The 24,697-nt window shown below is 44.4% G+C and overlaps 1 protein-coding gene across 2 annotated transcripts in view; it reads right to left on the reverse strand.

The window, feature by feature from the left end:
* The window catches only part of CDHR1 (cadherin related family member 1), a 49,157-nt gene that overhangs the window by 4,163 nt on the left and 20,297 nt on the right, over window positions 1-24,697 (reverse strand). For both annotated transcript variants that reach the window (XM_005433487.3, XM_055721365.1), the window contains exons 10-16: window positions 22,634-22,734; window positions 20,658-20,861; window positions 17,417-17,569; window positions 12,709-12,873; window positions 10,464-10,531; window positions 7,618-7,846; window positions 6,420-6,674 (exon numbers count right to left, since the gene is read on the reverse strand). In XM_005433487.3, the coding sequence (XP_005433544.2) occupies window positions 6,420-6,674; window positions 7,618-7,846; window positions 10,464-10,531; window positions 12,709-12,873; window positions 17,417-17,569; window positions 20,658-20,861; window positions 22,634-22,734 (1,175 nt within the window). The remainder of the gene's footprint in view (window positions 1-6,419; window positions 6,675-7,617; window positions 7,847-10,463; window positions 10,532-12,708; window positions 12,874-17,416; window positions 17,570-20,657; window positions 20,862-22,633; window positions 22,735-24,697) is intronic.

The raw sequence follows: 24,697 nt of genomic DNA on the forward strand, positions 1-24,697 counted from the left end.
GTCATAAAGCTATTTGTGGCTGTGGAGGCACAGGGCTGCGCACCGTGCCCCACTCCTCTGGCCTCCACTCCAGGAGGGAATCATCACCCCAACTTTGCATGTCTAGTAACAGGTTATCTGCATTTAGTTAGCGGTCTAAGCTCCCAGCTTTTAGTCAATGAGGAGCAAAGGACACCTCCACAGTAGCAGCCACCACATGCTAAAACAGGTATTAAAGACAGTGAGCATAAGGAGAGCCTCGTGCCTAGCTTGGACTTGCACCTCTGACTTTTAGACATTTAAGGTGAGATCAGATGGATTTCCCCGTATGACTCTAAACTAGGACGCCCACCTCTTTACCCTCCACAGTCTGTGGAGGGAGATCACTGAGTATCCCCAAAGGGTGCTTCAGAGCACCTCTTGTCATGTATTACACAGGAACAGTATTTGTTTTTAAATTATATCCCTAAACATAGTGAATGTAAATTCATTAATAAACACCCCATTGCCTTTTCACTTCACTTCTCTATTTTCACAGCTTACCTCCAACACATTGTCCAAGCCCACTCTTCCCCTACCTTGAATGTTTCCTACTGCTAAAGAGAAATGGACGAAGAACTGCTATCAGAACTCATGGACCATGTTACCTTACAGGTAGTGACCAATTTTCAGCATTTTGCTGTGCAAAGAGTTTTTCCATTATTTAATTAGCAATGGACCTGAGCTAGAATCCAAAAGCAGAGCAGCCCGTGATTTGGCAGAGCTTGGATTCACATCAGCTTTGCTGTTCTGCATTACATGGATTTTCTGTACTTAAGTCCCATCAGATGACAGAAATTCTAGCCTGGCTTACGTGACTTCATGTGAAAGCCTGATGAATGAAGTGTCAGATAAACCATGCTAAGTAGTACATGGCCCAAAATGAGTCCACTTATTATGAGTGTTGTCAAGATCTATTTTGTAGCAAGACACTGATGGCCAAATAGTATAGAATCAACACTAGGAGAAAGATGACATATATTTAAGAAGATGCTGTATCTCAGTAATAATTATTTGACTAGCTATTTGAAAATCTTGAATAAATGGGATTAGACGGAAATACAACGTATCTATGTTGCCAGTGTACAACAGTTGCAGGGGTGAGAAGCGATGGAAATCGTATGGGGAGTTTCAGAATTTGGCTTCGCTCAACTCTTCCTTGTCTCACCAAGTCTGGCACCTCTTCAGAGCTTCCAGTTACAAACAGGAGATTAATACCAAAACTAAACCCATTAATAGTTAGCTGGTTCAGCCTACATTCTAGTTACTGGGCTGGTACTACACTAAACGCTGCCTAGAATCAGCCTTGGATAACAATTCTTCTGTAACCTCTGCATAAAATCATAAGGCATTTTGTAAGCATACAGTGGGAGAATTTCTGTTTGTCACGGCTGTGACAGTCACCTGATAAATAAGAAGAATAACTTGCAAACCAAGCCTGGAATGTCATTATCTTAGCCAGCCTGCAGAGAAGCTTGTGGTAAGTGCATTTGTCACCAAAAAGCTTTGCAATCGTGTCTGTATCATCACTGTGGCCCAGTTAGTTAACACATACAACAGGTCTGAGAGAGGTCTGAGCACCCTCTGACAGAGAAGTCTGGGAGCGCTTAGACACCTAGGTTTGAGCAGTTTGGCCCTGAACACTACCCTGCATGTTCAAAACACCTTCAGGTCCTTGTATCGATTGCCAACACTGCCTCAGAACCAGGTCAACGCTGCCTCAGAACTGGGTCAGCGAATAGTGCCACTGTGTGACTTATTTAGCTGTTCTTCCCTAAGAGGCATGCTGCATTTTGAAGAGCACTGGTTTCTCTTGTACACGTAAAACAAAAGCAGATACACAATGAAACGAAAGCTGGTTTGGGAAGCAACTGCCATACCTCTGTAGGCCAAACCCTGGAAAAAACACTCTCTTTCTTAATAGCCATCAAAGGAGTTAAAATGCCACTGCCCACAGAAGATAATGCTTTGCTGTTTTTTGCTGTGATTTCACAGTTATAATGAGCACTGGCTCAGAGAAAGGCCGGGGGCAATTAGAGGGTTACAGAACCGTGGCAGAAGTTTGGAAGTAGCTAAACTGTGCGCTTCAGCTTCCAGAAAGAAGTCCAATCCTGAGACAAGAATATAATTAAAAGGATTAAAGCAACTCTTTGGATTAAAAGATGTCATCACCTATTTTTTATTTACTAGGCACGTGTGGTCCCTTGCAGGACCCTTGTGACTGGTATGTCCCCTGCAGAGAAGCTCCTCAGCCCAAGTCCCATGGGCTGCTGAAGCGTCCAGCGGTCACTGGGACTCGCCAGCTTTTGAGGGGCTCTAACACTGACACATGCCTTTGAAGCCAGTTTCATAAGACCCAGCACCGCGCGGTTAAAGCGTACATAGATGCTTTCAGGCTGTGTACCTGAAGGGCAGGCTGCGGAAAACACTGCTCTGCAGCACGTGGGGCTTGTTCTTGCCATGCCTCCTTCTCGAAAACCTGATTTTTGCAGGGAGGATGCCCGTGCCTCTCTTTGCTACTGAAATGGTGACCTATTTCCTTTGGTTTTCTCTCTCCTGACACAACGGTTTGCAGCGTGCAGACACCCACACCTCCCGGCAGCTTCTCAAGAGCCTTTCATAAAATGCATTGGTTGCAGTGAGCAGAGCAAGTGGGTGATGTATCTAGAAGCTGGACCCGACAGGAGTGTGTGGTTGAGCTGTTCAACCACGAGACCAGCTAAGGCTCGCCGACTATATTTAGAAGTCTAAGTAAGTAGCCGAAGCTGTTTAGAGCCCAAGTTATCGCAGATTATAGACAACTCGGGTTGCATCAACTTGAGCAAGTGGGTCTGTACAACAAGCCAGCTGGTTCTGAGGAGGCCACTTCGACATATTCAGCATTTCTGAATATCAGATTGCTCTGGTGTGGCTGCAGGGATGCACTGCCTGCTAGCACTGAAGCAAGCTAGGTGTTCTCCCCAAACACATTTTAGTCTCAAAGAAGTCCACTTAGTGCAGTTGGAGCTGTCTGAGACACGAGCCATCCCACAGTATGTAGAGATGATCAGGAGATTTGCTTCAGAAATAACTCCTGATCCAAGGCAGAACACAAGCTGCCCCCTCCAGTGCTTATCCCAGTGCGCAGTGCTATCACCTGTATATGAAGGCTGCATTTACAGATGCCAGCATGGGGCAAGACTTCTCAAATCAAACCAACCTTCTCTGAACAGTTCTTTTCCAAGGTGTGTGTAACTGGGGAAGAAGAGGCTAACTGCTCTGTGAATGTGGCAAAGGATGTTTAGTGCCACCAGCAAGCACAGTTCCCATGGTTTCAGGGTTCGTATGAGACAGGAGATACCCACGTTAATTCACAGAAGGAGTTTGTTGAACTCTTCAGTTAGAAGAATCTAAACTGGAGACTTACCAGCTACATTTAGAAGTCTAAATGTGTAGCCAGAGCTATTAAGAACCACACATTGTGCTGTCTAAATATGGACTTAAGCCTCATCCCATGAAGAGATGTAAATAAACACCCCCATATATTTTCAGAACCTCAGTGGAGTCATGAAGAGGCAGAGGGATCTCCTCACCAGGCCAGCTTTCAGGATCAGGAATGGAAATCAGCCTTCCAGGAAAATCTTGGGCAGCAAGATAGATTTTTGAGTGAGACATAAGGGTGGAAAAAAAAAGAGAGGCTTTTCCAGCACGTTTCTTATTCTGTAGAGAAAGGATGGGAGATTAACAGATGCCACTCAATACCGATTTCCATAAACTCAGACTCAGTTAAATTAAAAGGCCTCTGGAATTTTTTTATCACTGTATTATTCTAAGAGCAAAAGGTCCTTTTGATGTGCAATATTGCTGAACTTAGCTACAAGCCATCTATCTCAAAGGGCACAGCCTTGCGCTAATTGCAATGGTAAATGTTAATCAGAAAATATGCCTGTTTAATTACTTTGTGTGATTAACACTGCGGGAAACCTCTAGAGGATGCATTGAAAAATATCCTCCTTATCCAAAATCAGTAACACATAAATACCCACCAAACAGCTAACTAAAAAAGGCTTTGTACAACTGAAGCACAAAGGGATGAAATGTACATTCATAACAGCCTGAGTAAGCAAGAAATTGAGAGAGAGAATGCGATGTCCCTACACCAAGGGGCTGTTCTCCTCACAAGGTGCTAGCAGCATCTGCACTGTCTCTGGGACACGGAGTGACTGAGGGTCTTGTACACTGGCACTGCCTCTCATGTGCAAGCCGAAATGTGAGAGTGGTTTTTGCAAGGTGATATGATGTTCTTGAAGACAAACAGCTCAACTCAAATCATTGCAAGCAATGAAAGAAGTAATGAAGAAATATACAAAAATTTATGGAGGATGTGCATTGGATTAGTAATGCAGGTCCTGCTGAAGAGACCTACTAAAGCAAAGAAAGAAGATGCCGTTGCTATCTCAGGCTCTGGTTTGGGACTTGGCATCAAGGAAAGCGTGGGAAGAAGTGAAAAACTGTCTCAGAGCAGTCCATGTCTTCACAGCCCTCTTTGCTTCCCCTTTAGACTTTACCAGGAGAAGCACTCCCTCACTTTGTGCCCAATCTATACCCCTGGAGGGGGAGAAAAGGAAGAAGAGAGGGGACTTTGTACAAGACACTTTCTTCCATCAGGTGCTGACATTTCTTCAAGCTCTAGAAGGAAATCCAGGAAACTGCTTGTCCCAGAGCATCAGCTGCTCTTGCTTTCCTTCCAGATGTCCTTCATCGGTTGGTTCAGGGACACAACTTCTCCCCCAGCAGCAGCAGCATGGGGCACCCTCCCTCCCTCCCTCCTCCCTCCCCTTAGCCTGGTACCTTAGCCCTGCACGCTACCAGAAAGATTACCAGCTCGTCTGGGAGGACAGGGAAAGGAAAGGGAAAGCTGGAGGCTAGATGCAGGGGGCCAACAGTGCCTGAGGCCACCTGCTGCCACCCACTCCTGAGATGCTTGCCCCACGGGAAGCCTGGAAGCAAGGCAGGGAGGGCGGGTGCTCCCACTGTTGGCTACAGGTAGCAATTCTTATTTGTTGTAAAAAACCCCCAAAACTTATGGGTTTATGAGAAATCAAAGTGATAGGCAGCTTATTTCCTTTACATCAGTAAGAATGGCTAAACCTCTAGAGCTAAAGCAGGGACGCAGCATGTGCAGCCCCCCGGAGCCTGGAGGCGACATGCCCTGCCCGTGCTGAGCCCCAGCACTGCTGCATGGCGGCTTCCAACGAGCCCTATGGGCAGCCCCACACCAGGCTGCCCCACGCCAGGGCACAGCCCGGTCCTCTGGCAGTCCTGGCAGGGCAGGCACTGACAACAGGGACCGGGAGCTCCTCCTGTGCTGCTGGTGGCAGAGTTTGCCTGGCCACACAAGTGTCCTCTGCAGACATCTTTAACTTCCAGCAGGCTCTGAACTGTACGCAAGAAGTATCACGTAATTGCATCTGATAAGGAGTATCAGTGAAGTAAGAGGAGATGGAGAAAACGGAGTAAGACTGCGACCGATAAAGGAGCAGTTGGCGCCTTTTGACCAAACAAAGAGAAGGGCAGCTGCTGTCTGTAGGAAGAGATTTGCATCTTTGCCCAGTATGTATGTGGTCCAGAGACTGTCAGGGTAATGATGTGTTTCTCATCTACTTTAAAGCACATTTCCTCCCTGCTGGTACCTACTTAAAGGCATGGCAAGGCAGTTACAATAAATAAGAATCATGCAAGCGTGTGCTGCTCACCATAAATCGCTGCTTGTTCTTTGGCTGATGTAAAAGTCGCACTAACGGGAAACTATCAACCTATGTGTGCTATCTTTCAGAGCCTTCTTGTTATATCTGCTAATAATACTGCAACTATTAAACTCGCATTCAAAATTCTATATACTTTAAAGCGTTTCTATAAAGTTTTTTTCCCTTTTCCTATGTCACTTACATTGACTTGCAAAACTGCTCTGATATATTTCACTCCGGCGCCAGCTACTTTTCATTCACTTTTTGTTTTATTCTTCTGAATGAAAACAAAAAAGCAGAAATTTAGCAGTCAGGATTTACCTTTACTCTCAGGAGCCTACAGTCCTTAGTTTGCACCTATCTCTAACGATCAGGTGCCAGCAACTCACCTCCCAACCACACCACGCTCCTACCTTTGCACCTTTGCAATTTCTCTGACCAAAATGCCTTTTACGTTTGTGGCTGTAGAATCCAGCTTCACCATAAGGCTCTAGAAACACTCTACAAAACAGAGCTAGCAAGGAAGGAGAAGCAATAGCTGGCAACTGTTTGGCTGTTGGTTTCAACTCTTGAAGCATTTTTAAAGTAGCCTCAGAAGTGGAGCAAGCAGTGTCCACTCTTCAGTGCCTCTCGAGGATCGTCTCACACAAAGATGTTTCTAAAACATTTGCTTACCTCCTCTGTGATATCAATCTTCAGAACTGCCGTGGTACTGAAGGACGGGGAGCCTCGGTCTTTGGCCTGCACCACCACCGACCAGATGCAGTCTTTATTCTTTGTGATGTTGTGGATGATGTCCAGGGAACGGATATAGGATTTCAGCTTGATTTCCCCAGTGCTTTGGTCTATGTCAAACACGTTGGCTGGATCTGCTTGCATGATGGAATAATCCACAATGTTGTTGGGTTCTTCTGCATCTTGATCTATAGCCTGGTAGGGGAAACGTAAAGAACAAAGATCTTATTGTTTGTATGTCTGCCTGAAGACAAAACTCTGAAAGTTCCTGAGCATTTACTTCTGATAATATCCATGCTGTGAAATGACTGCGCTGTTTTTGTTTCATCTTGGAAACAATTTTCCCTTTTCTGGTATCAGCTATGCTACTTTTTGTAGTGAAAAACAGCAGGAGTAGAGTTCTTTTTGTATAAGCGATTTCTATTTGAGATTAAATAAAATCAGAGGAAAAACTGAACTGTAACCCGTCTATAGAATGCAAATGACTCAGTGCTGGGGAGTTTCTCACACAGCGTGGGGGACAAATCTGAAGTGATAGAGAACAATGGGATTAGCTCTGCACTGTAAACTAGAGCTGCCGTAATTTTTGTGCCGTCATATTTATTCTGCTAACATGGGGTGGTGTGTAATCAGGCTTTGCTATATGCATTCAGATATGTGTAGTATAAGATCTTCTGCGCCTTTGCTGGTGAATTGTTGTTGCGGGTTTTTTTTACCTCCCGTTCCACACTGGATCAACAAATACAATTCTGCACAGTGAAGGGAAAGAATCTGTGTGGTTGAGCACAAAGGCAAGGCAGGAAGGTTAAGTATCCAAACCCCTGTACTTTCATTCATTCATCTTATTTGGGCTTCTTATGATCACCGTATAATCCAGGATCCTCCAGCAGCTGATGGTTCAAATATTGTAAGAGAATTTTATCTTTTGCCTATGGAATTTATTTCTCCTTCTCAGCACTCTGTAAACACTATCATTCCACGCTTTAATCCATTTGTTACATACAAATGGATGTGCAAAAAATAAAGCCCCAGGAAAAGCCAACTTTCAGACATTCATCACGATCCCTGAGCAATAAACAGCAGAGTCGGGGCTTTTTTCAAAGCACTCTGCTTTGCGACACACTGTGTCATCTCTCACCTCGATCTTCACTGGTGACCCGATAATCATTGTCTTTTCCTGGATGTTTTCATTGAACTCTGGAGAGTGGTCATTGACATCTAGCACAGTGATAAACACTTCAGCCAGGCTGTATTTCCCATCCGTGTCCTCTGCCTTCACATAGAAATTATACTTTGAGTTCACTTCAGCATCTAATACAGCCCAGGGCTGGGTGTAAATTATACCAGTTGATGGGTGGATTAGGAACCTGGAAAAGAAGCATGGAAAAACTTCTGGGTTTTTGGGTCACTTAATGTGTGTTTACAGCCTAGGGCAAAGGTGGGCTCTAAACACGGAATTGCTGCGCCCAAAGATTGGTACTCTTCACCTAACTCCTGTCTGGCTGATGATTCCAAATCATTCACTCTACCTATTTTTGTCTAGATCCTTTAGTTTTGAAACTATCAGTGTCTGGTGTTTTTCAATTATGCATTAGCCATTTAAGCTGCATTTTCTGTTAAAGTCTTTGTCCTCAGTAAATGCTCAGTGTGATGGCCTTCTCACAGAGTGATTTCTTTGCGTTAAAACATTAAGGAACTGCCTATTTATTTTTTTTCCAGTTTGTAAGTACAATATATTAGATCATGTCCTGCATAAATTAAGATTGAACGATATCACCTCAATAGCTAAGGAAAGCATGCCACATATCATATTTAAGCTCTTTACTTCTCAGAATGGGTAAGAAAAATGGCTGCTCTTAAATCCCCCAAAGTGCAGGGCAAATTACCCCCTCCAAAAATAATCATTTTTCCATAGACTGGCACTGGGATGGAGTGGGTGTTCAGATTTATTGATAGCAAGTTTGATTCTACACATTTGTAATTACTGAGACACTGTCAAAAGTGTCAGCCAAAAGCTTGGATTTATAGAGAAGATCCCAACACGGTGGCTTTTTAAAATGGACTGCCAGCGTCGGCTCCAAGCAGTAGGGTGTTTAACAGATGAAAAGTTTTATATACGCTTTTATTAATGTACAGGATAACAAAATATTTTCTGTGTTTCCTCTGTGAGCACAATTGAGAGACGTTATAAAACGGGCACTTAATAATCCAGGCTCTTCAACTGTTTTCATTACCCTATTAAATACAAATACAAGGCTTGATGAAAGCCAAGACCTGGAGGTGGAAGGAGCTGTGCCAAATCTCGGTAGGGGACAGTGCCTGTGCCAAGTGCCTCCTTAGCACCCAACCCAGCCTAACCATGCAGAGAGGACTCTCATCACCCCCATTTTAGTGGGAGACTAGAAGCACTGAAATATGAAGACATTACAGCAGCGTACCCCGCTCACACTAGCAGCTTAGATATAGGATTGCCAGCATAATGGTTTTATCTTCAATAGGAAACACTATTCCTCTTACTCCAGGATAACTCATCCTTCTGCCAAAGCAAACTGACACACAAAAAAATCATGCTTCTAATTGAAACTTAAATCTGCATCAAACTGTGTGTTCAGCAGGTCTAGAGGTCCCAGGGCTAGGAAACCAATCCAGCCTTCCAGAGCCATGCCATTCTGGCACAAGAAAAAAAATATCTCATACTTAGGAAGGAAAAGAAAGTCTTGACATTTTAATTTCCTTATTCAACAGCATAAAACACTGAGTCTGAGCATCCCCCTAATTCCAATCAGAATAAAGTTGCACTCCTGGTTTTTTTTCTAAATCCTTCATCACCAACCTTCACAAGTTTCTTTGCACCAGCTGCTACATTCTAAACCTAAGAGGTCTGCCTGCACGACATGACCTTTGCCTGCTTGCCTCTATGCAGTTAGCAGCTAGCTTAAGGACTTAGTGAAGAGCTCAAAATAATCCATCGTGGAAATGCTCCCATATGTGTATCCTTCTGGCTACAGAAGAGGTTCACCCTTAACATCGTGGATTTTGGGCTTTGATTGTGCCTCCTAAATGGCTTTCACCTTAATAAGAAGAGTTCAGCTTTAACTCCAGGTGGATAATGTAGGAAGAAAAATGGATTCTGGGGATGAGTGCCTGAAAAGCTCACTCATTGCAATGTTCTGCCCTGCAGCCCCACCATACCCAGGAGCTGCAGGTTCCAGTAGCAATATCTGTGATGGCCGGTGATGCTAGCCATGGCTGGCAGCCCCAACCAAGGAACCAGTGCAACTACTGGGGGGGAAACAGTGTGGGAGAAACTTTTGTTTCAAGGATGCTCTCACCCCAGCACTGCCCCCAAAGACAGGGAGAGGGAGCTAGGCATCACCACAAAATCAAGTAAGCATCAGATTCCTTTCTTCCTTGATGCAGGGCTCTTAGGCTTACATATATAAAATGCCTTGAACACCCAGTGCAGCTGTCCTCCAAAGCTGAAGTTTATATTCTTGAAGGTCTTGCCATCTTTGATTTGTTTTGACAAGAAACCGGACTATTTATACAGCTATACGGAAATGGAAGGGGAAAGAGCAAGGGATTTTTTTCCCCTCCAGACCTGACTTTTCACAACAACTAGACCAAAACCTCCTCTTTCTTTCACAAGTGTCTTTCAAATGGTGATTAAACAGGTCTGTGCATTAGTACTTCAGATGTCTTATATCTCTTTGGGGGCTTGTGGGTAAAATTCCATGGGTTCATGAAGCAGATGTTTAACGATCACATTAGGTTTTCTATTGTTGTTTTCACAGAACTCACAAAGAACACAGCATAAATGTCCTTTAGAAATGAGCAGGTCAAGAATTAGCCTGTGGTGGTTTTTTGTTTGTTTGTTTTTTTGTGGCTTTTTTAAATTCTTTTAAAACTCTGCTTAGAGGCTATATAGGTTTTTTTGTTGTGGGTTTTTGTTTGGGCTTTTTTTTTTTTTTTTGGTTTACTTACAGATCTGCTCCTGTTCCATAGATAGAGTACTTGACTTCTCCCCAAAGCCCTGAATCTGGATCTGTAGCCTTAAGAAAAGAAAATCAGTGTCATTCTTTACTAAACTGCAAAAAAGAAATGTTTCATTTTTCTTTTAACAACAGGCTATGTAGAAAACCCAAATGATTTTCACTCTTTTTGCCATCACATTTTTAGGGAGAAATCACATAAATGTACACTTAGAAAACTGCAAAATCTAACACCAGGGAAGGTCACTGTCCCAGGGAAGCTGCTGAGATGCCTCCTGTCTCCTGGCCAGGCGGGTGCCCAGAGGCTCGAGCAGGGAGAAAGCCACTAGATGGCTCCATCCATTGACATTTAACACATCCTCCCTTTAATAGAGATGAAGCTAATCTCAATGACACCAACAAACTACCCTCTCTCAAACTTTCCTAATTATCAGTTAAATATTAATGTATATTCCCCAGACAAAATTATTTACTTTGTATAGAGTATTTTTTAAGCCTCTGCTTGTTTGATTCAATTTAAAGTAATGCATAACAAATGTTTCAAGCTATACACAATATTTCAGCTTTGCTTATATTTTAATCACTCTTGTGCCTGTGTGACTTTTAGTAATGCAGATACTACACCAGATGATATCTTTCTTCCAGACTCCTGTTGGCTTCCTTTCTCAGCCCAGGACTAGGAAAGCTATTGATTTGGTAACAGCTATTTCCATAAACTCCTGCTTCTCGGATCGCTCTGAGGTGGTGTTACGTTATACCTTTGTACCTGGCCATCAAAATTCATGGCAGCAGCGGCTGATTCATTCATCACCTTGCTTGACTGTTTGGAAACCAGGACAATGCCTTTGATTCCTGCATGGTTAGCGTAACCCACCTGCAGCCCTACTGCAGCTGTTCTTTAGTTCTTCGGCGTGAGCTTGTCAGATGCTCTCATCCCATAATTTTGACCTCAGTCTACTTTAGGACTGCCTAACTGTTCCTAAAATATTTGCACACTTGGGACTTCTGCCAGAATTGGTATCCTGAGTCCTTGGAGTGCCTCAACTTGTCAAGTATATTTGTGATTCTGGGTCAAGTACTGAGTGACAGCACATGACAGTAAATGCTACACGGATTCCTCAGCTATGCTGTCCTGTGTACCTTGGCTCAGAATGGCTACTTTTGCTGCTTTTGCAAACTTTAAAAAAGAAATCTTTCTTTTCTTCTCACCTTGGGCATTTTTTATTGCTCTTGCTGCAAAGATAGTGATGTTTGGAAGTCTCTGTTTTCTACAGCTTTCCTATCTGTTTCCTCTAATAACCTTTTCTGTATTGTTTACGTTCTGCTTCTCAGCTTTCATTCTTCCATTGCTAAAATTTGCCTTCAGCGCTTTATTATCATGATTATTTAATTTTCTTTCTTACTCACAGCCAGCCTGTGCTGGAGATCTCTGGCAACCTGTGTCCGTCATCCCTACCTGTGAGGCCTCCGCCAGGCGACTTGCATCACCCACCGAGCCCCGTGTGGCCAGGAGCTCTCCTGCCTTTGGGACACCAGGTCTGTTTCCAGTCCTAGCAGCTGCACCGAAGAGACACAGCTCTCATCAACCGACCGCTGGAAATGATTCTCCAGCACACAGGGCCCATGTGATACCCTGATTTTATTTCTATGAAAATGTGATATACTGGGAAATCTCTAGGCATATTTTTCCTGCTGTGAGAAGACACTTACATAGACAACTTTCTTTCCCAGCTCTAAGTCTTTTAATGTTATATTCTTGCCTTCATTAATTGTCTAATTCTGCATTTAGAAGCCAGATTCCTCCCAGGAGGAGGAGACTAATACCTGCTAAGCAGCCATCTTGTTTTCTTTTTACTCGTACTTAAGCAAGCAAATCCAGTAAATCCAATTCCACGATCAGTGGAACTGTCACAACCGACTCTTCCTGCTGGACACTGATTTAACAGGGGCTTTCTTAGTACTCACAGACCCTGTGATCTGTCTTAAAAGCAGAAGGCCTTTAATTAAAAATCAAAGTGAATTTGTTGTTCTGAAAAACATTTGCCTAAAACTTTATTTTTTTCAGAAGTTTTTTTTTGTTTGCTTTTTTTTGTTGATGCTCGAAAGGAACTGGAGTCCAGAAGCCGACGGTGAGTACGATTTGCTACTTGCCTCTGTCCACCAGTTTTAAGGTACTTGAACTGTCACCACAGACACTTAGAAAAGAGAGCCTTTCTTAAGAGATTAATGAAACTTACTGTAACAGCAACTACGTTAGAGCCTCCCGGGGAGTTCTCAGGGATCCTGGCAATGTAGTAATCGGAGGAGAACTTTGGGACATTGTCATTCGTATCCAGCAAGCGTATCACTACATCAGCCGTCGAGCTGAATTTCTCTGGTGTGTTCACCTCTATTGCAAGAAGCTAAGAAGAGAAAACCAGGAAGTTACTAAAAGCAGCTATTATTACTTCTTAAAGGAGCTTCTTTCCACTACCCACGGCACATTTGTACATTTCAGCCTGGTTGGACCAAACAGCTCAAAAACAGGGAGAGGATGAGCTGGGTCAGTGTGCAGCCTAGGCTTGTTTGTGCAATCCTGTGATGGGCAGTCAAGCTGCGGAAAGAGGAGTTCCAACCTGTGTATACATATTAGACTTCGTGGGACAAATGCAATTGGTCATAACTGACCAACACAGCTCAAAAAGCTGTAACAGAAGCAAGCAAACGCCTATCCCTGGGCAGCTCCGAGAACACAGAGAAACATAAGCACCGAATAATTTTGAAGAACCTTGTACACTGAATCACGATCCTTTGCAGAGGAAGCATAAATTCTTAGTCAGGGAAGAAGTCAGGGCAATAAACTGCACCAAACAGGGCAAGGAGATGAGAGAACCGGTACCCTGGGCTGTTTGGAAGCAGCAGTACCCCCACCCCAAATGTTGGATGGTCAGGGATCAGGCACATACAGTAGAACCCCCCTTCAGAAAGTCTGTGAGAACTCCTACCACCAAACTCCTTGGGACCCTACCCTCACTGCCTTGTGCTGACTAGGACTTTATCAGATACCCACTGGGACTTTTGGATTGCCTCACTGCCTCCGAGGAGAAACAGAGAGCTCTGGCATAACACATTCTCATAACTCTGCTCACCTGAAAGGGCAGGCAGCCCCGTACAGCAGAACCAGGGGTGGGGAGAAGCCAGCAGGGTGGATGTTCTGGCTGGCTGTCAGCAGAGCTTAACGTGAGTGCACACCTATCCTCCCCTCAGCTGAGGGATGGCACTGCTGGGTCAGCAAGTGGGTTTCTTACATTGCCCCCAGCACACAGGGAATCGATGCAGGGAAGAGCAGTCACCACAGAGAAGGCAGGGGATAACCCAGGCGCCTGGTGCACAGCAGCTCTCAGTAGGCAGCAGGGAGCTCTCAGCTCCCCACTTGGGAACAGACCTGAGCAAGTATTTGGCGAGTCACCTCCAAAGCCTCAGGCAAGCACTTTCCAGCAGGACTTCAGCTACTTAGCACCGAAATTTTCCTCTCTTACTCTTAGTCGAAGGCAAAACAGCAGCAGCATTTCTGCTGTGTCTGCTGGCTCCACAGTAGATTAGGGGGCTATCAGGAGGAAGCCTGAGCTAGTAAAGCAGCAAGCCTATTGCTCAGGTGTTGTGTGACTGAGCAAAAGCAGTTTCAGCAACAGGTACGGACAGACAGTGAGTCCTTCACAGCCTCCGGCCCCTGCGCCTGGTCCCTGGTGGGTGGCTGCAACACACAGCATCGGCACTAGGACATCAGTCTTGGGCTCTGCAGGGGCTGAACCTGAATGGTTCACACAACAACCAGTGGTCAACCCTTTGGTTTTCATCTTTGGGTAAAGACCTAGTTAACACGAAGCAGGAGGGCTCTAGAACTCTCCTGAGGCCAGCACACCACTAATAGACTTGCGAGCAGGACAGCTAACTGAGATATGAGAAGCTCAACTGAAAAATCTAGTGGCACAGGTTTTAATTCCCCGTAGGTGTCTGTTCCAGAGCTCCCTCAAAGAGGGTGAATGCCTGAGGGAGCTTTAAGCTTCGGAAGGTAGAGCAGGGCTGCCACGGCATCTCCTCCTCTGTGGGTGCGGAGGTGGGGGCTGTGGGGGCTCACCCTTCCCGCACCGTGCGCCTGCCTCCCACCGTGTCGCAGCTCCCCATGGGCGGGCGGTGCTGGCACTGCCGACCCTGCCCTGCCACGTTCGGAGGAGTTTGTACCACTCAGAGGTGGCAGGATTTGGGGATAGGAGGGAGCACTTCAGGTAGACAGGGAAAAGGCTATCTCGGGATCATCTCCTGGAGCTGCTCCTGCTGTGTGAACAATTCTAATGGCTGGAAAAAAGCAACAAAAGGGTTCTTGAAGAAGTGAATCTTGAAGGATTGCTTGTAATTACTACAGGACACATCTGCTCTAAAAGGGGAGTTCGGTCACTGGGTCTCTGCGCTAACTTCTGTGTTCAAAGACCAGGCATACAGACATCGGCAAAAAGCTGCTCATGAGCAATCTCAGCTCCTAAAGCAGCACAGGGGTAAAATCTTATTGTTGATCATGTACATGGAGCTATAATTAAATTATATCATCTGCAGTGAAATGATCTTTGCTGCTGGAATCAGCTAATCTTAGAATGCCTTATGAGAGCTTAGCAGTTTTGCTTTGTTTCCTACATTCATTTTTTCTTCCCTTTCTTTTTAGCAGCCATAGTCCAGCTATGTCAACACACTGACAACATCTTCCTTCAGGGAGGGATTTTTGTCAGCTTACTTGCCTGCAATGTCTTATGCAGAGCTGAATTGTTGGTTTTATGCAGAGAGAGAAAAAACGTAGCATAGAACTGTTACTTCACAGGACTACACAGTAAAAATTAATACAGGTCAGAAGAGGAAACTGAGATGTAATCTTAAAATTGGCAGGCACATTTTTTAAAATAGCGTTTGATTTTGGCAACTGGAGATAACCGCAGCCTCATTTGGTCCTGGTCTGTGGGAGATGTGAGTGGGCAGGCTGTGAGGGGCAGGAGTGTCCAGGCTCCTGTCAAGGCGCCATGTGCTCCAAGCTGCAGGGGGTGGAACACGGGAAATTTGGCCCTCAGAGTATGTCAGCCCAGGACAAGGTGGGACAGCGACGTCTGGCCCCTGCGGCAGAGGGACTGGAGCTCTAAGAGGCTGAAGGGGTACGAATTACCACCGCTGCCATGCCTTGGGAAACCCACTCTAGCTCTTGGCCAGCCGAAAATTAAGGAGGTCCTGACTACCAACTGCCTTTGAGAGACAACTGTAAATGGAAGATAGATTTTATCTAGTAGCCTTTGCTTCAGGTAGTTTTTCAGTGCATCTCCCAGTCAAACTGGCTTTAGTTCCTCTCTAGCGTTTTCCTGTTTAATAACAAACCAGAGGAGAAGACTCATTGCTTACAGATACCCGTCCTCCCCCGAAAACAGCTTTTCAAAGCTGCTTTGGGATACATGTTAAATAGGAATGTATTCTTATGTCATGCAAAATTCTAACAAGACTGACTACATTGGCAAATAAAACTGGGTAGGAAGTGATTTGAACTTTTCAGGGAAATGGAGACAGCAATGAGGTCTTTATCAAGTATTTGGTGCCATATATTACTACCATATCATCCAGCTGCACCTTCTTAATTTGGAAACTAAACAAAGGCTCTGCATTTTTAGCAAAGCCTTATGGACTTCTCCAGTAGAAATAATTTCATAAAAAAAATAAATGTGAGTAACTGCTTAAGCTAAAAAAAAAACAATATCCTTTTTCCTGGTAATTAATTCTTTCAGTGTTTATGGCAATCACATGAACTACTTTGATTTCTATTAGTATTCATGAGGAGGCCACGTGTAACTTCTTTACTGGTCTTTTGGTAGTTTAACCTGAATAAATGTGCGCTTATTATAATTAGTTTCGGTAGCACTTTATAGCCCTTTCAGAATCTTCCATTTTAATACCATAATGATGCCTCACATTTTTGTAGCATCTATAACCTATGAAACTCAAAATGGCTAAGGAGCATTGCAAGAGGAGACATGAAGCATACTGCAGTGGAACTTGCTAAGGACACAAAGCAAACCATGTAGCAAAGGAGAGAACAAAATCCAGGTAGCTGGCTTGTGGAATGTGTAAAAAATGCCACTTTCTGTACAAAATTAAAACTAGCATATGTTAATACCCAGCTAGATAGTTTTGGCAATTTTTTAATTTTTTTTTTTAGCAATTACAGGGATTGTCTGTGCCATGCTTTGCTGTCAGAACTGACCCATCTATATTCATGTTCAGAGGCAGCTGATATAAAACCAGACTACTTAATTATCTTGCTGATGAGCCAATGAATCCGCCAGGGAAGGTGGTAGTGCAAGGGTCCAGCTTTCGGGTGAAAGCTGGCTTTCGTATGGCTGGCTTAAAGCATGGGTGAGATGCCTCAGGTCAGTCTGCAAAAGGCCATATATCTAGATACACTCTGACAAGGGCAGTGAGCAATTTGGGGAAATTTTCTTCCAGTCAGCTGGGGTCTTCAGCCTGCCAACATTCAAAAGCATGATCGTGAACCAAATTACTTAGGACTAAGCAGGTAATATTCTGGCCCCAGAGAAATTAGGGTTTCATCCTGTGAATTTATCATTGTAAAAGCAGAAATAACAGCCTTAGGGTTCAGCCTAGAATGACTCAGAGCCACCAACATATGCAGCTTCCACAGAGAGATAATACTCAACATTTTGCACTGACTGGACTAAATTAGTCCACAGATGCACCCATTAAACCTTTGGAAGTTGATGAACCAGAGGCAGAAATGAGTTTGCCTTACATGGAATACAATATCACTGACAATGCATCAGACAGCTCCAGACGGATTAAGAAGCTAAATCCCATCAGATACATAAGCCATCACACACACATCTTATACACAGGCAGAGAAGACCCGGAAAGCAGAAGTACCTTGAAGGTTAACAACTTGAATTTTTCATAGTCAATAGCAGCAGAATTTTCCACTATTATTGTAACCTGAGCCTCATTCAGGACAGTTTGGGGGACCACTCGGAAGATGCCACCAGGTCCAATAAGACGGAGGTTGAATTTAGCATTGGCTCCCTGTGAATAAAAGCAGACATGGCACTGTTTTCAGTAAACGATGCGCTTCTTACAGCCTAGATTGGCTCTGTTTCTTCACACTGTATAAAATTAGAACGAGTCTTACTGCTTAGAGCCCTCTGCTCTCCATCCCTTGGGCAAGAGACTGCTAAGAAGCTTAGTTATATAATCCCTCCATCCCTGGTCACAAGACGGACACAGCTTTTCTTAAAATAGATTGACAAGCTTGGTTATTCTTCCAGTCATAATGGAAAAACCCTGCAGCGGGACTGGTTAAGAGAGGGATCTTGCGGCAAGCACCCTTGGGCTTGGTGCCATGCACTGTGAACCAGCGCAGGTGACAGAGATAACACCACGTGCATACGGGCAGGCGAGCCCTGGTTCCTGCCAAGGGAAGACAACTGAACTGTCTGCATCAGGACAATGGACTCCTCAAAATCCCAGCCTATGTCCTAAAAGCTCACAGCCTGGGATGATGCAGAGCCACAAAGATGTGCCACCTCCAAGCAGAGGTAGTACCCCACAGTTTGCACTGACTGGACTAAGCCAGCCCAGAGTCAAAGCCACTAAACCTTCTGGAAGCTGATGCACCTGGGGGGAGAGAGGAGCCCAACTTGGGCAGAATAAAATCTGACACATATTTTTGACAGCTCCAGGTGAAGTGAGAATCCAAATCCCATTATATACAATCATTGAATCTTTTAGGTTGGAAAAGATCTTTAAGATCATCAAGTCCAACTGTTAACCCAGCACTGCCGAGCCCACCACTAAACCACGTTCCTAAGCACCACGTCTACATGTTTTTTAAACACCTCTGGGGGTGGTGATTTCACCACCTCCCTAGGCAGCCTGTTCCAATGCTTTACCACCCTCTCAGAGAAGACATTTTCCCTCACACCCAATCTAACCCTCCCCTGGCACAACGTGAGGCCCTTTCCTCTTGTCCTGTCGCTTGTTACCTGGCCAGACCAATTCTTATAAAGCAAACTGGAGCACAGAAGGGAAAAGATGAAATGGAGATTCTGATACTTCTGCCTTACAGGGGCGGTGGGAAAATGAGCTGAGCCCACTTCACCAGCTCTCTGACTTCACCAGTTTCTCAATGTCATGTTTACACTGTGACAAACCAGCGAGATTCGCTGCCTGGCTGGTGCCACCTTCTCCCCCTAGCATGAAACCTGAGATGAAGAATTTCTAATAATACCTTTCAAACAGCATAACTCTACTTTTGGCTGTACCACCGGAGGGCTTGTTATGAGCAGTTCTCGCTGCAACCTTAGCTCATGTCAAGAGGAAAAGTATTCAGCCGTAGTCCCCCAAGTAAAACAGAATGATCTGGGATCCAAACTTGATGGTCTGTGTCATCTGGTCATACAAACTTTCCCAGCTACAGAGGTGACAACAGGAGCTCTTTTGCTGGGTAGTACAGCCAGATGCACAAAGCCAGAGCCGCTGGATTATGGAAAATAGTGCTGATGGGGAAAGCACACCACCTGACTGTACAAAGTCTTCTGTGCTTGGGACTGTACGTGGCGGTGGCAGGGGGCAGTGAGAGAACTGCCTCTCTCCGTCAGCTGAGTCATTTCTGACAGTGATGTCCACCGAACCCAGATCTGCCTGGAGCAAGCTGTGCTGCTGCATGTCTCCAAGCAGCCAGCCCTGAGACACAGGGATGACTGAAGGAACAATAGCACTGAGCCCTAAGCTGTGTCTATCAGAGGAAGAGGGTTGGGGGAGAAATATCTGCATAAAGTTCTTGCAAGTAAAGATGGCATTTCCATCAAACTGTAGGGCTAAAACAGACCTTGTCCACAGCTTCCTCCTCACCGCACCATCCACTCCCCCAAGAGTCACTAATGGCCGTGACAGAAACAGACATATGTTAATTTTTCTCCTTTATATTGTTGTCTCATGTGGAAGGGAAAACGTATGCTATGCCTTGAAAGAATGGCACCCCCCCCCTCCCCCAGAGGGATGCCTTACACTGTACTAGGAAGCTTCTTGAGAAATCTAGACAGTGTATTTAGCAATGTTTTCTGCTTATTTTATAGCCTAACTTGCATCCTGAATATTTTGTCAGCCGATATAAGATACCTACATATTTTGTTTCTAAATAGAAGAGACGGGGTTTGTTTCTTTCCTTCTGCAGCAACATCCCCTGTGACAATAGCAGGACAGACGTAGCACTGCTTTGAAAGCAGTCATTTATCTGCTTGCTGCAGAGCAGCAGGAGGGAGGGGGGAAGAAGCTAGTGGGTTTGATAGAGTACAATACAGTCAAACCAGCACAATACTGAGCATGGTTATATAAAAGCACTCTTTCCAATAGTGATGCAGTTCTCGGATGCATTAAGCTTTTCTCTTGTCGCTGCCTAACCTCAGGCTAACTCAGATGGATGCCATTCATACAGTATTTAGCTTAGGGATCCCTATAGCAACCATCACCATAGTATCTACGGGCATCACAGGTCAGTTAGATAGCAGGCTGAGATGGATGGAGTCTTTTCCCTTTATCTGGTTAGAATTAGTTTGGCTCTGGCATAATTTTTAAGATTACCTAAAAATATCACTCCAGTGGGAATGATTTATCAAAGCATGCACTGCAGACTCTGGCTGAAACATAAGGGCCAGAATAATAATATATTGTAATAAAAGCAATGTAAGGGTACAAGCTGTATTGTTTCCAGCAGGGCTGAGAAGATACAGACAGCAAATGCACTTGAAGTTACTAAAGTGATTGGAAACTCTAAATCTCCAAAGGGAGGACCTGCTTGGACATTTACACTGACAACAACTGAATACAGCCACTAGTCAGGGGAAGTTCATAAGGACTGTTCAACTTTGGTCACCGCAAGAAGTGGGCTGCAGCTTTAGGGCGACCCTGCTCACGGACATAACGCTATACGACAGACTAAGCATATTTCTGAGTCCAACCTCTCTGTGGTAATGGATCCTGCAACTACTTTATCTGCCCTAGGCTTCTGGGGAATGCAGGTGAAATAGTTGAGTTCCTAAAATGACATTTCCCCATCTGACAACTCTTGGGAAAATAAGGCTGGAAAACTGCAAGTCACATAGTTTCCACTTACCTGATCTGAATCATTGACTGTAATCTTGAGTCCCCTCAAGATTTCACCTTCTGGTGGGTGCTCATACATGGTCAGTTCAAATTTGTTCTGGGGACCATTTTCTCCATAGAACGTTGGTGGATGGTTGTTGAGGTCGACTACCCGTATAGTCACCATGGCAAAAGCGTACACGGAGGTCTCACCTTCCTGACTGACTTCTGTTGCCTGCAGCGGGCAGGAGAGGGAGAGAGAAGAATGATGAGGGTATACTCTCTTTCCTCAGCTCCATGCTTAGGTACTGTTCTGCATGCCCTAACATGCTAACCGGTACAAAGATTCACAGCCTTTTATTTCTCCAGAAATCTCAGTCCATTTCACACTGAAATTTATGAAGATTAGTAGATTATGATAATAAACCAGTCCCAATAAAGCCCCAGTGAAAAAATTCTCCTCCTCATTTTGTGAGCTTTCTAACTCACCCTAGGTGAAAACAGTTCTCTAACGACAGATAATCTAATAGAGGTAAGACAATTGCTTGCCTGAAGTGTTGACAGAATAGAAAAGGAACACAATCTATAAATTTGCTGTGGTACCACAGGTAGTTGATTTTCATGTTGCTGCAAGGACTGCAGCCTTGAAAACTGTGAGAAAAACTGTACTTGTGGTATCTAGGCAAATATTTGGAAAAGTGACACACTTCTTTTTGTTCGTATGGGAGTTTTTTGAGATTTAGTCTCTGATTTACAATTCTGCTTTTCTGTCCAGATGAGCTTAATTTAAACTGGATATATTTTGGACAGGCAAACAAACCTGTTTGGCGTTTTTCTGAACTGAAAGTTCAAAACCGCCTGGGTTTCAACATTTTCAACATGCAGCCTGATTTGCTGGATTGAACCTAAAACGTTTCTTTTGTCAGGACAGAGACTCCAGCTGGTTTCTTGTAACAAAACAGCTATCTATAACATGGTTGGGTTTTTTTTGCTTAAAAGGCTGAAACCCAAAGGCACTAGACTGCTAAATTTCTCTGAAGATGTTAGTCTGGTAACTGAGGTGCCTGTCACTACCTACTCTGGGTAATGCAACACTCTTTTGGTGCCTCAGACAGATTTTTGTCGCCTGCCCAAGCTCTGGGTTGCCACAGATGTAACTAGGAGAAACAGAAAGGTTTGCAAGGGCTTAACCAGTCCTGTACCTGGGAAGTGCTGGCAGACTGCGGTCAGCCAGGGAGATTAGGGGAAGAAATGGTGTCCAAGTTTAACTCAGATGATGGGACCTCTATGACCTCCCAGGTTCAGCAAGCTGCTTGAGCTCACTAACAAGAAAGTGCCCTTGGGGATGCTGCCTTGGTTCTGGCAGCGTGCAAGCCCCCAGAGCTGCCTTTAGACAACGTCCTTACCATGACAAACTCTTGTGGTTGTATTCTGCGTTTGTTGAAGAGAACTGATATAGTCTTCACAATTTAATGCTACGTTTTTAAATTCTTGGTCTTCAGAAACTGCTTTAAATAATGCCTGTCAGACTGGTATTACACCTCATCAAGGTGTTAGCATGTATTTATATGTGGCTGATCAATGCTTCAGGAGTGGATACTGCTAGGACATTGCATGATCTACCCCAGCCCTACTGCTAATCATAGATTTGGCAGTTACCTGTCTCATCACATGGAGGTTACAAGACAGTAATTCCCATTTTCGCAATAAAATCTGAAAAAACATAGAACAGATATCTACACGCTATAAAGGATGTTGATTCTCTAGACTCAGAGATGAAATTAGGACAAGATGACTTCATTTGAAGGAAGTAATTTAGACACTAAATATCCAAGGGAACAAAAGCACTTTGTTCCGTTTTATGCTATCTGGCACTCGGCTCAAATATAGGGGGTAAATATAGGGTTCTAAAACAGGTAAAGCCAGCTATAAATTGAGCTGTATTAGACAATCATGCCTACTCACAGCATTTAAGACCAACAGTCTTCAAGTGGCCACGGAACATACCTGAACTTTTAGTTCATACACTTCTTTCTTGAGCTGATTTGGGCTTTTTATAACAGAAATGGCTCCAGTTGTGTTGCCAATTTCAAATGAATCTTCACTTCCTGCAATAAAACCAAGATGCTCTAGTTACATGTCACACTTCCTTTTTCTGAAAAAGCATGAGCAATCAACCGTGCGCTTCATTAAGCATATCTTTGTCCATATGTGTATCCCTATCCATTAGTAGATTTGAAGCTGTGTTTGAAAAGCGAGCGAAGCATTTCTATGCCTGGTCACAGTGAGCCGAGAACACAGATGAGGGCCAAAAAGGGTTTCCTTCCCTAGGAACAGCTCAGTGGAGCTCTGCCCCTGTGGGCATCTGCCCTCACTTTCCCCTTCCAACCCAGGTCAGATTCCCTTCAAGCCTCAGCGACCAGGCGTGCAAATTTGGTTTTCATTTCTATTATGCAGTCTTCTTTATACCCTGGTTTAGATAAAAATAGACATTCCTCATTGTAATTAGCAAATGCATAATTAAGCACTGAAGAACATTTCAACTCACTAATATCAGTTAAGGTGAGACATCTGACTACCTAAAAGAAACACAGTCACTCTTTCAGCAGACAGCATCTCTGGAGAAGCATCTTCTGGCCTTAGACATTCAGCTGTTCAAACCCTTTCCGCCTCCTGCAAAGCTGCCCTGAGCAAAAACGGATTTTTGAGGATCTGGGGTAAAGCCCAGGCTCTGTGCATTGAGGCAGAGCTGGGCACAGGCAGGACAGGGCTGCAGGCTGCCTGCCGCTGCCGACCTAACTCCCACCAAGCTGAACCGAAGACCAGGCACGGGGCCGCCATCCCTGGAGACCTGGTGAATTTGCACTGAAGCAAATGCCAGCTTGCAGAGAGGCAGCGGCGCCTCCCCACAATGCCTGCCCCCACCTCGCCATCATGGTCAAAAGCAGGGTGGGGACCAGGGAGGGGACCAGGTGGCGGCTCAGGGGCCTTGCCCTGTCCCCCTGCACATTACCCCACGTACGGTATCAGCCACAACCTATGCTTGGTGGCAGACCCTACCATTGCAGGAAATAGAAAAGAAAACCCTTACAATGAAGAAGACCAAGCCTTCAGAAATAAAGGATGATGACCTGAAAGCCCAGTCATTTATCTTTCTCTCTAACTCAATTCCAATGTTGATTTTTAAACCATCTGATAGTATCCTGTTTTGCTAACACCTGCAATAACTGCAACTTCATTAAAGTACACTAGACACAACGTTGAACAGATATCGACTCGTACAATGGTCAATTATTAAGATACATTGGCCTGGAAAGCGCATCCTGACTGAGAAGCAGCTTAAGTCAATAGTGGTTTTAAGTCACCGTACTTCATGCCATTGCCTAGGCATCACAGGGAAATTAGGAACTCAGGGTATGTAGCATTATGTCTATTCTTTCGTACAGCATGTTCAGAGGACTGGAGTATTTTCTGAAGTTATCCCATACTTCCCAGACGAAAAATACGTACGAGGAATAAATAATCTCCTATTTGCGTGTAGTATTTTCTTGCCCATTGACAACCCAGCCTGCAGGTATCGGAATAATGGCTTGTCACGAGTAATGTCAGGGCCTGAGGTGCAGGGGCAGAAACATATTGTCGTCTTTGTTCTCTATTTCTTCTACTTTCTATACACTAAAAGCATATTTCCTTCCCTTCTTTTCCATTTCACCCTAAAAAAATCCTGTGTTAATGTGCATGAGAAAGCCTGCTCTCCATTAAGTTGTATTTTGTGCTACTTACCTGTCATCCCCTTCCATCTTCATTTTCCACTCGTTCCTAATCACTTACTTTTTTTATGCTATAGCACCTTTTTGGTCATCTATTTTCTTTGGAAATTGAATATATTTCCTCGTTAATCCTATTTCCCTTTGACATATTCCTTGGTTCATCTGCCTTCGCTTATTCTCTTTTCTCCATTTCTCCCTTGCCTAGTATATTTTCATCCCACTTGTTCTTACTCCTCATTCTCCACCTTTCTTTTTACCTTTTCCCTTTTCCATCTATTCTCTTCTGGAACCTTTTTTTCTC

This window comes from Falco cherrug, chromosome 9 (genome assembly GCF_023634085.1).
Source record: "Falco cherrug isolate bFalChe1 chromosome 9, bFalChe1.pri, whole genome shotgun sequence".
Taxonomy (NCBI): Eukaryota; Metazoa; Chordata; class Aves; order Falconiformes; family Falconidae; genus Falco; species Falco cherrug.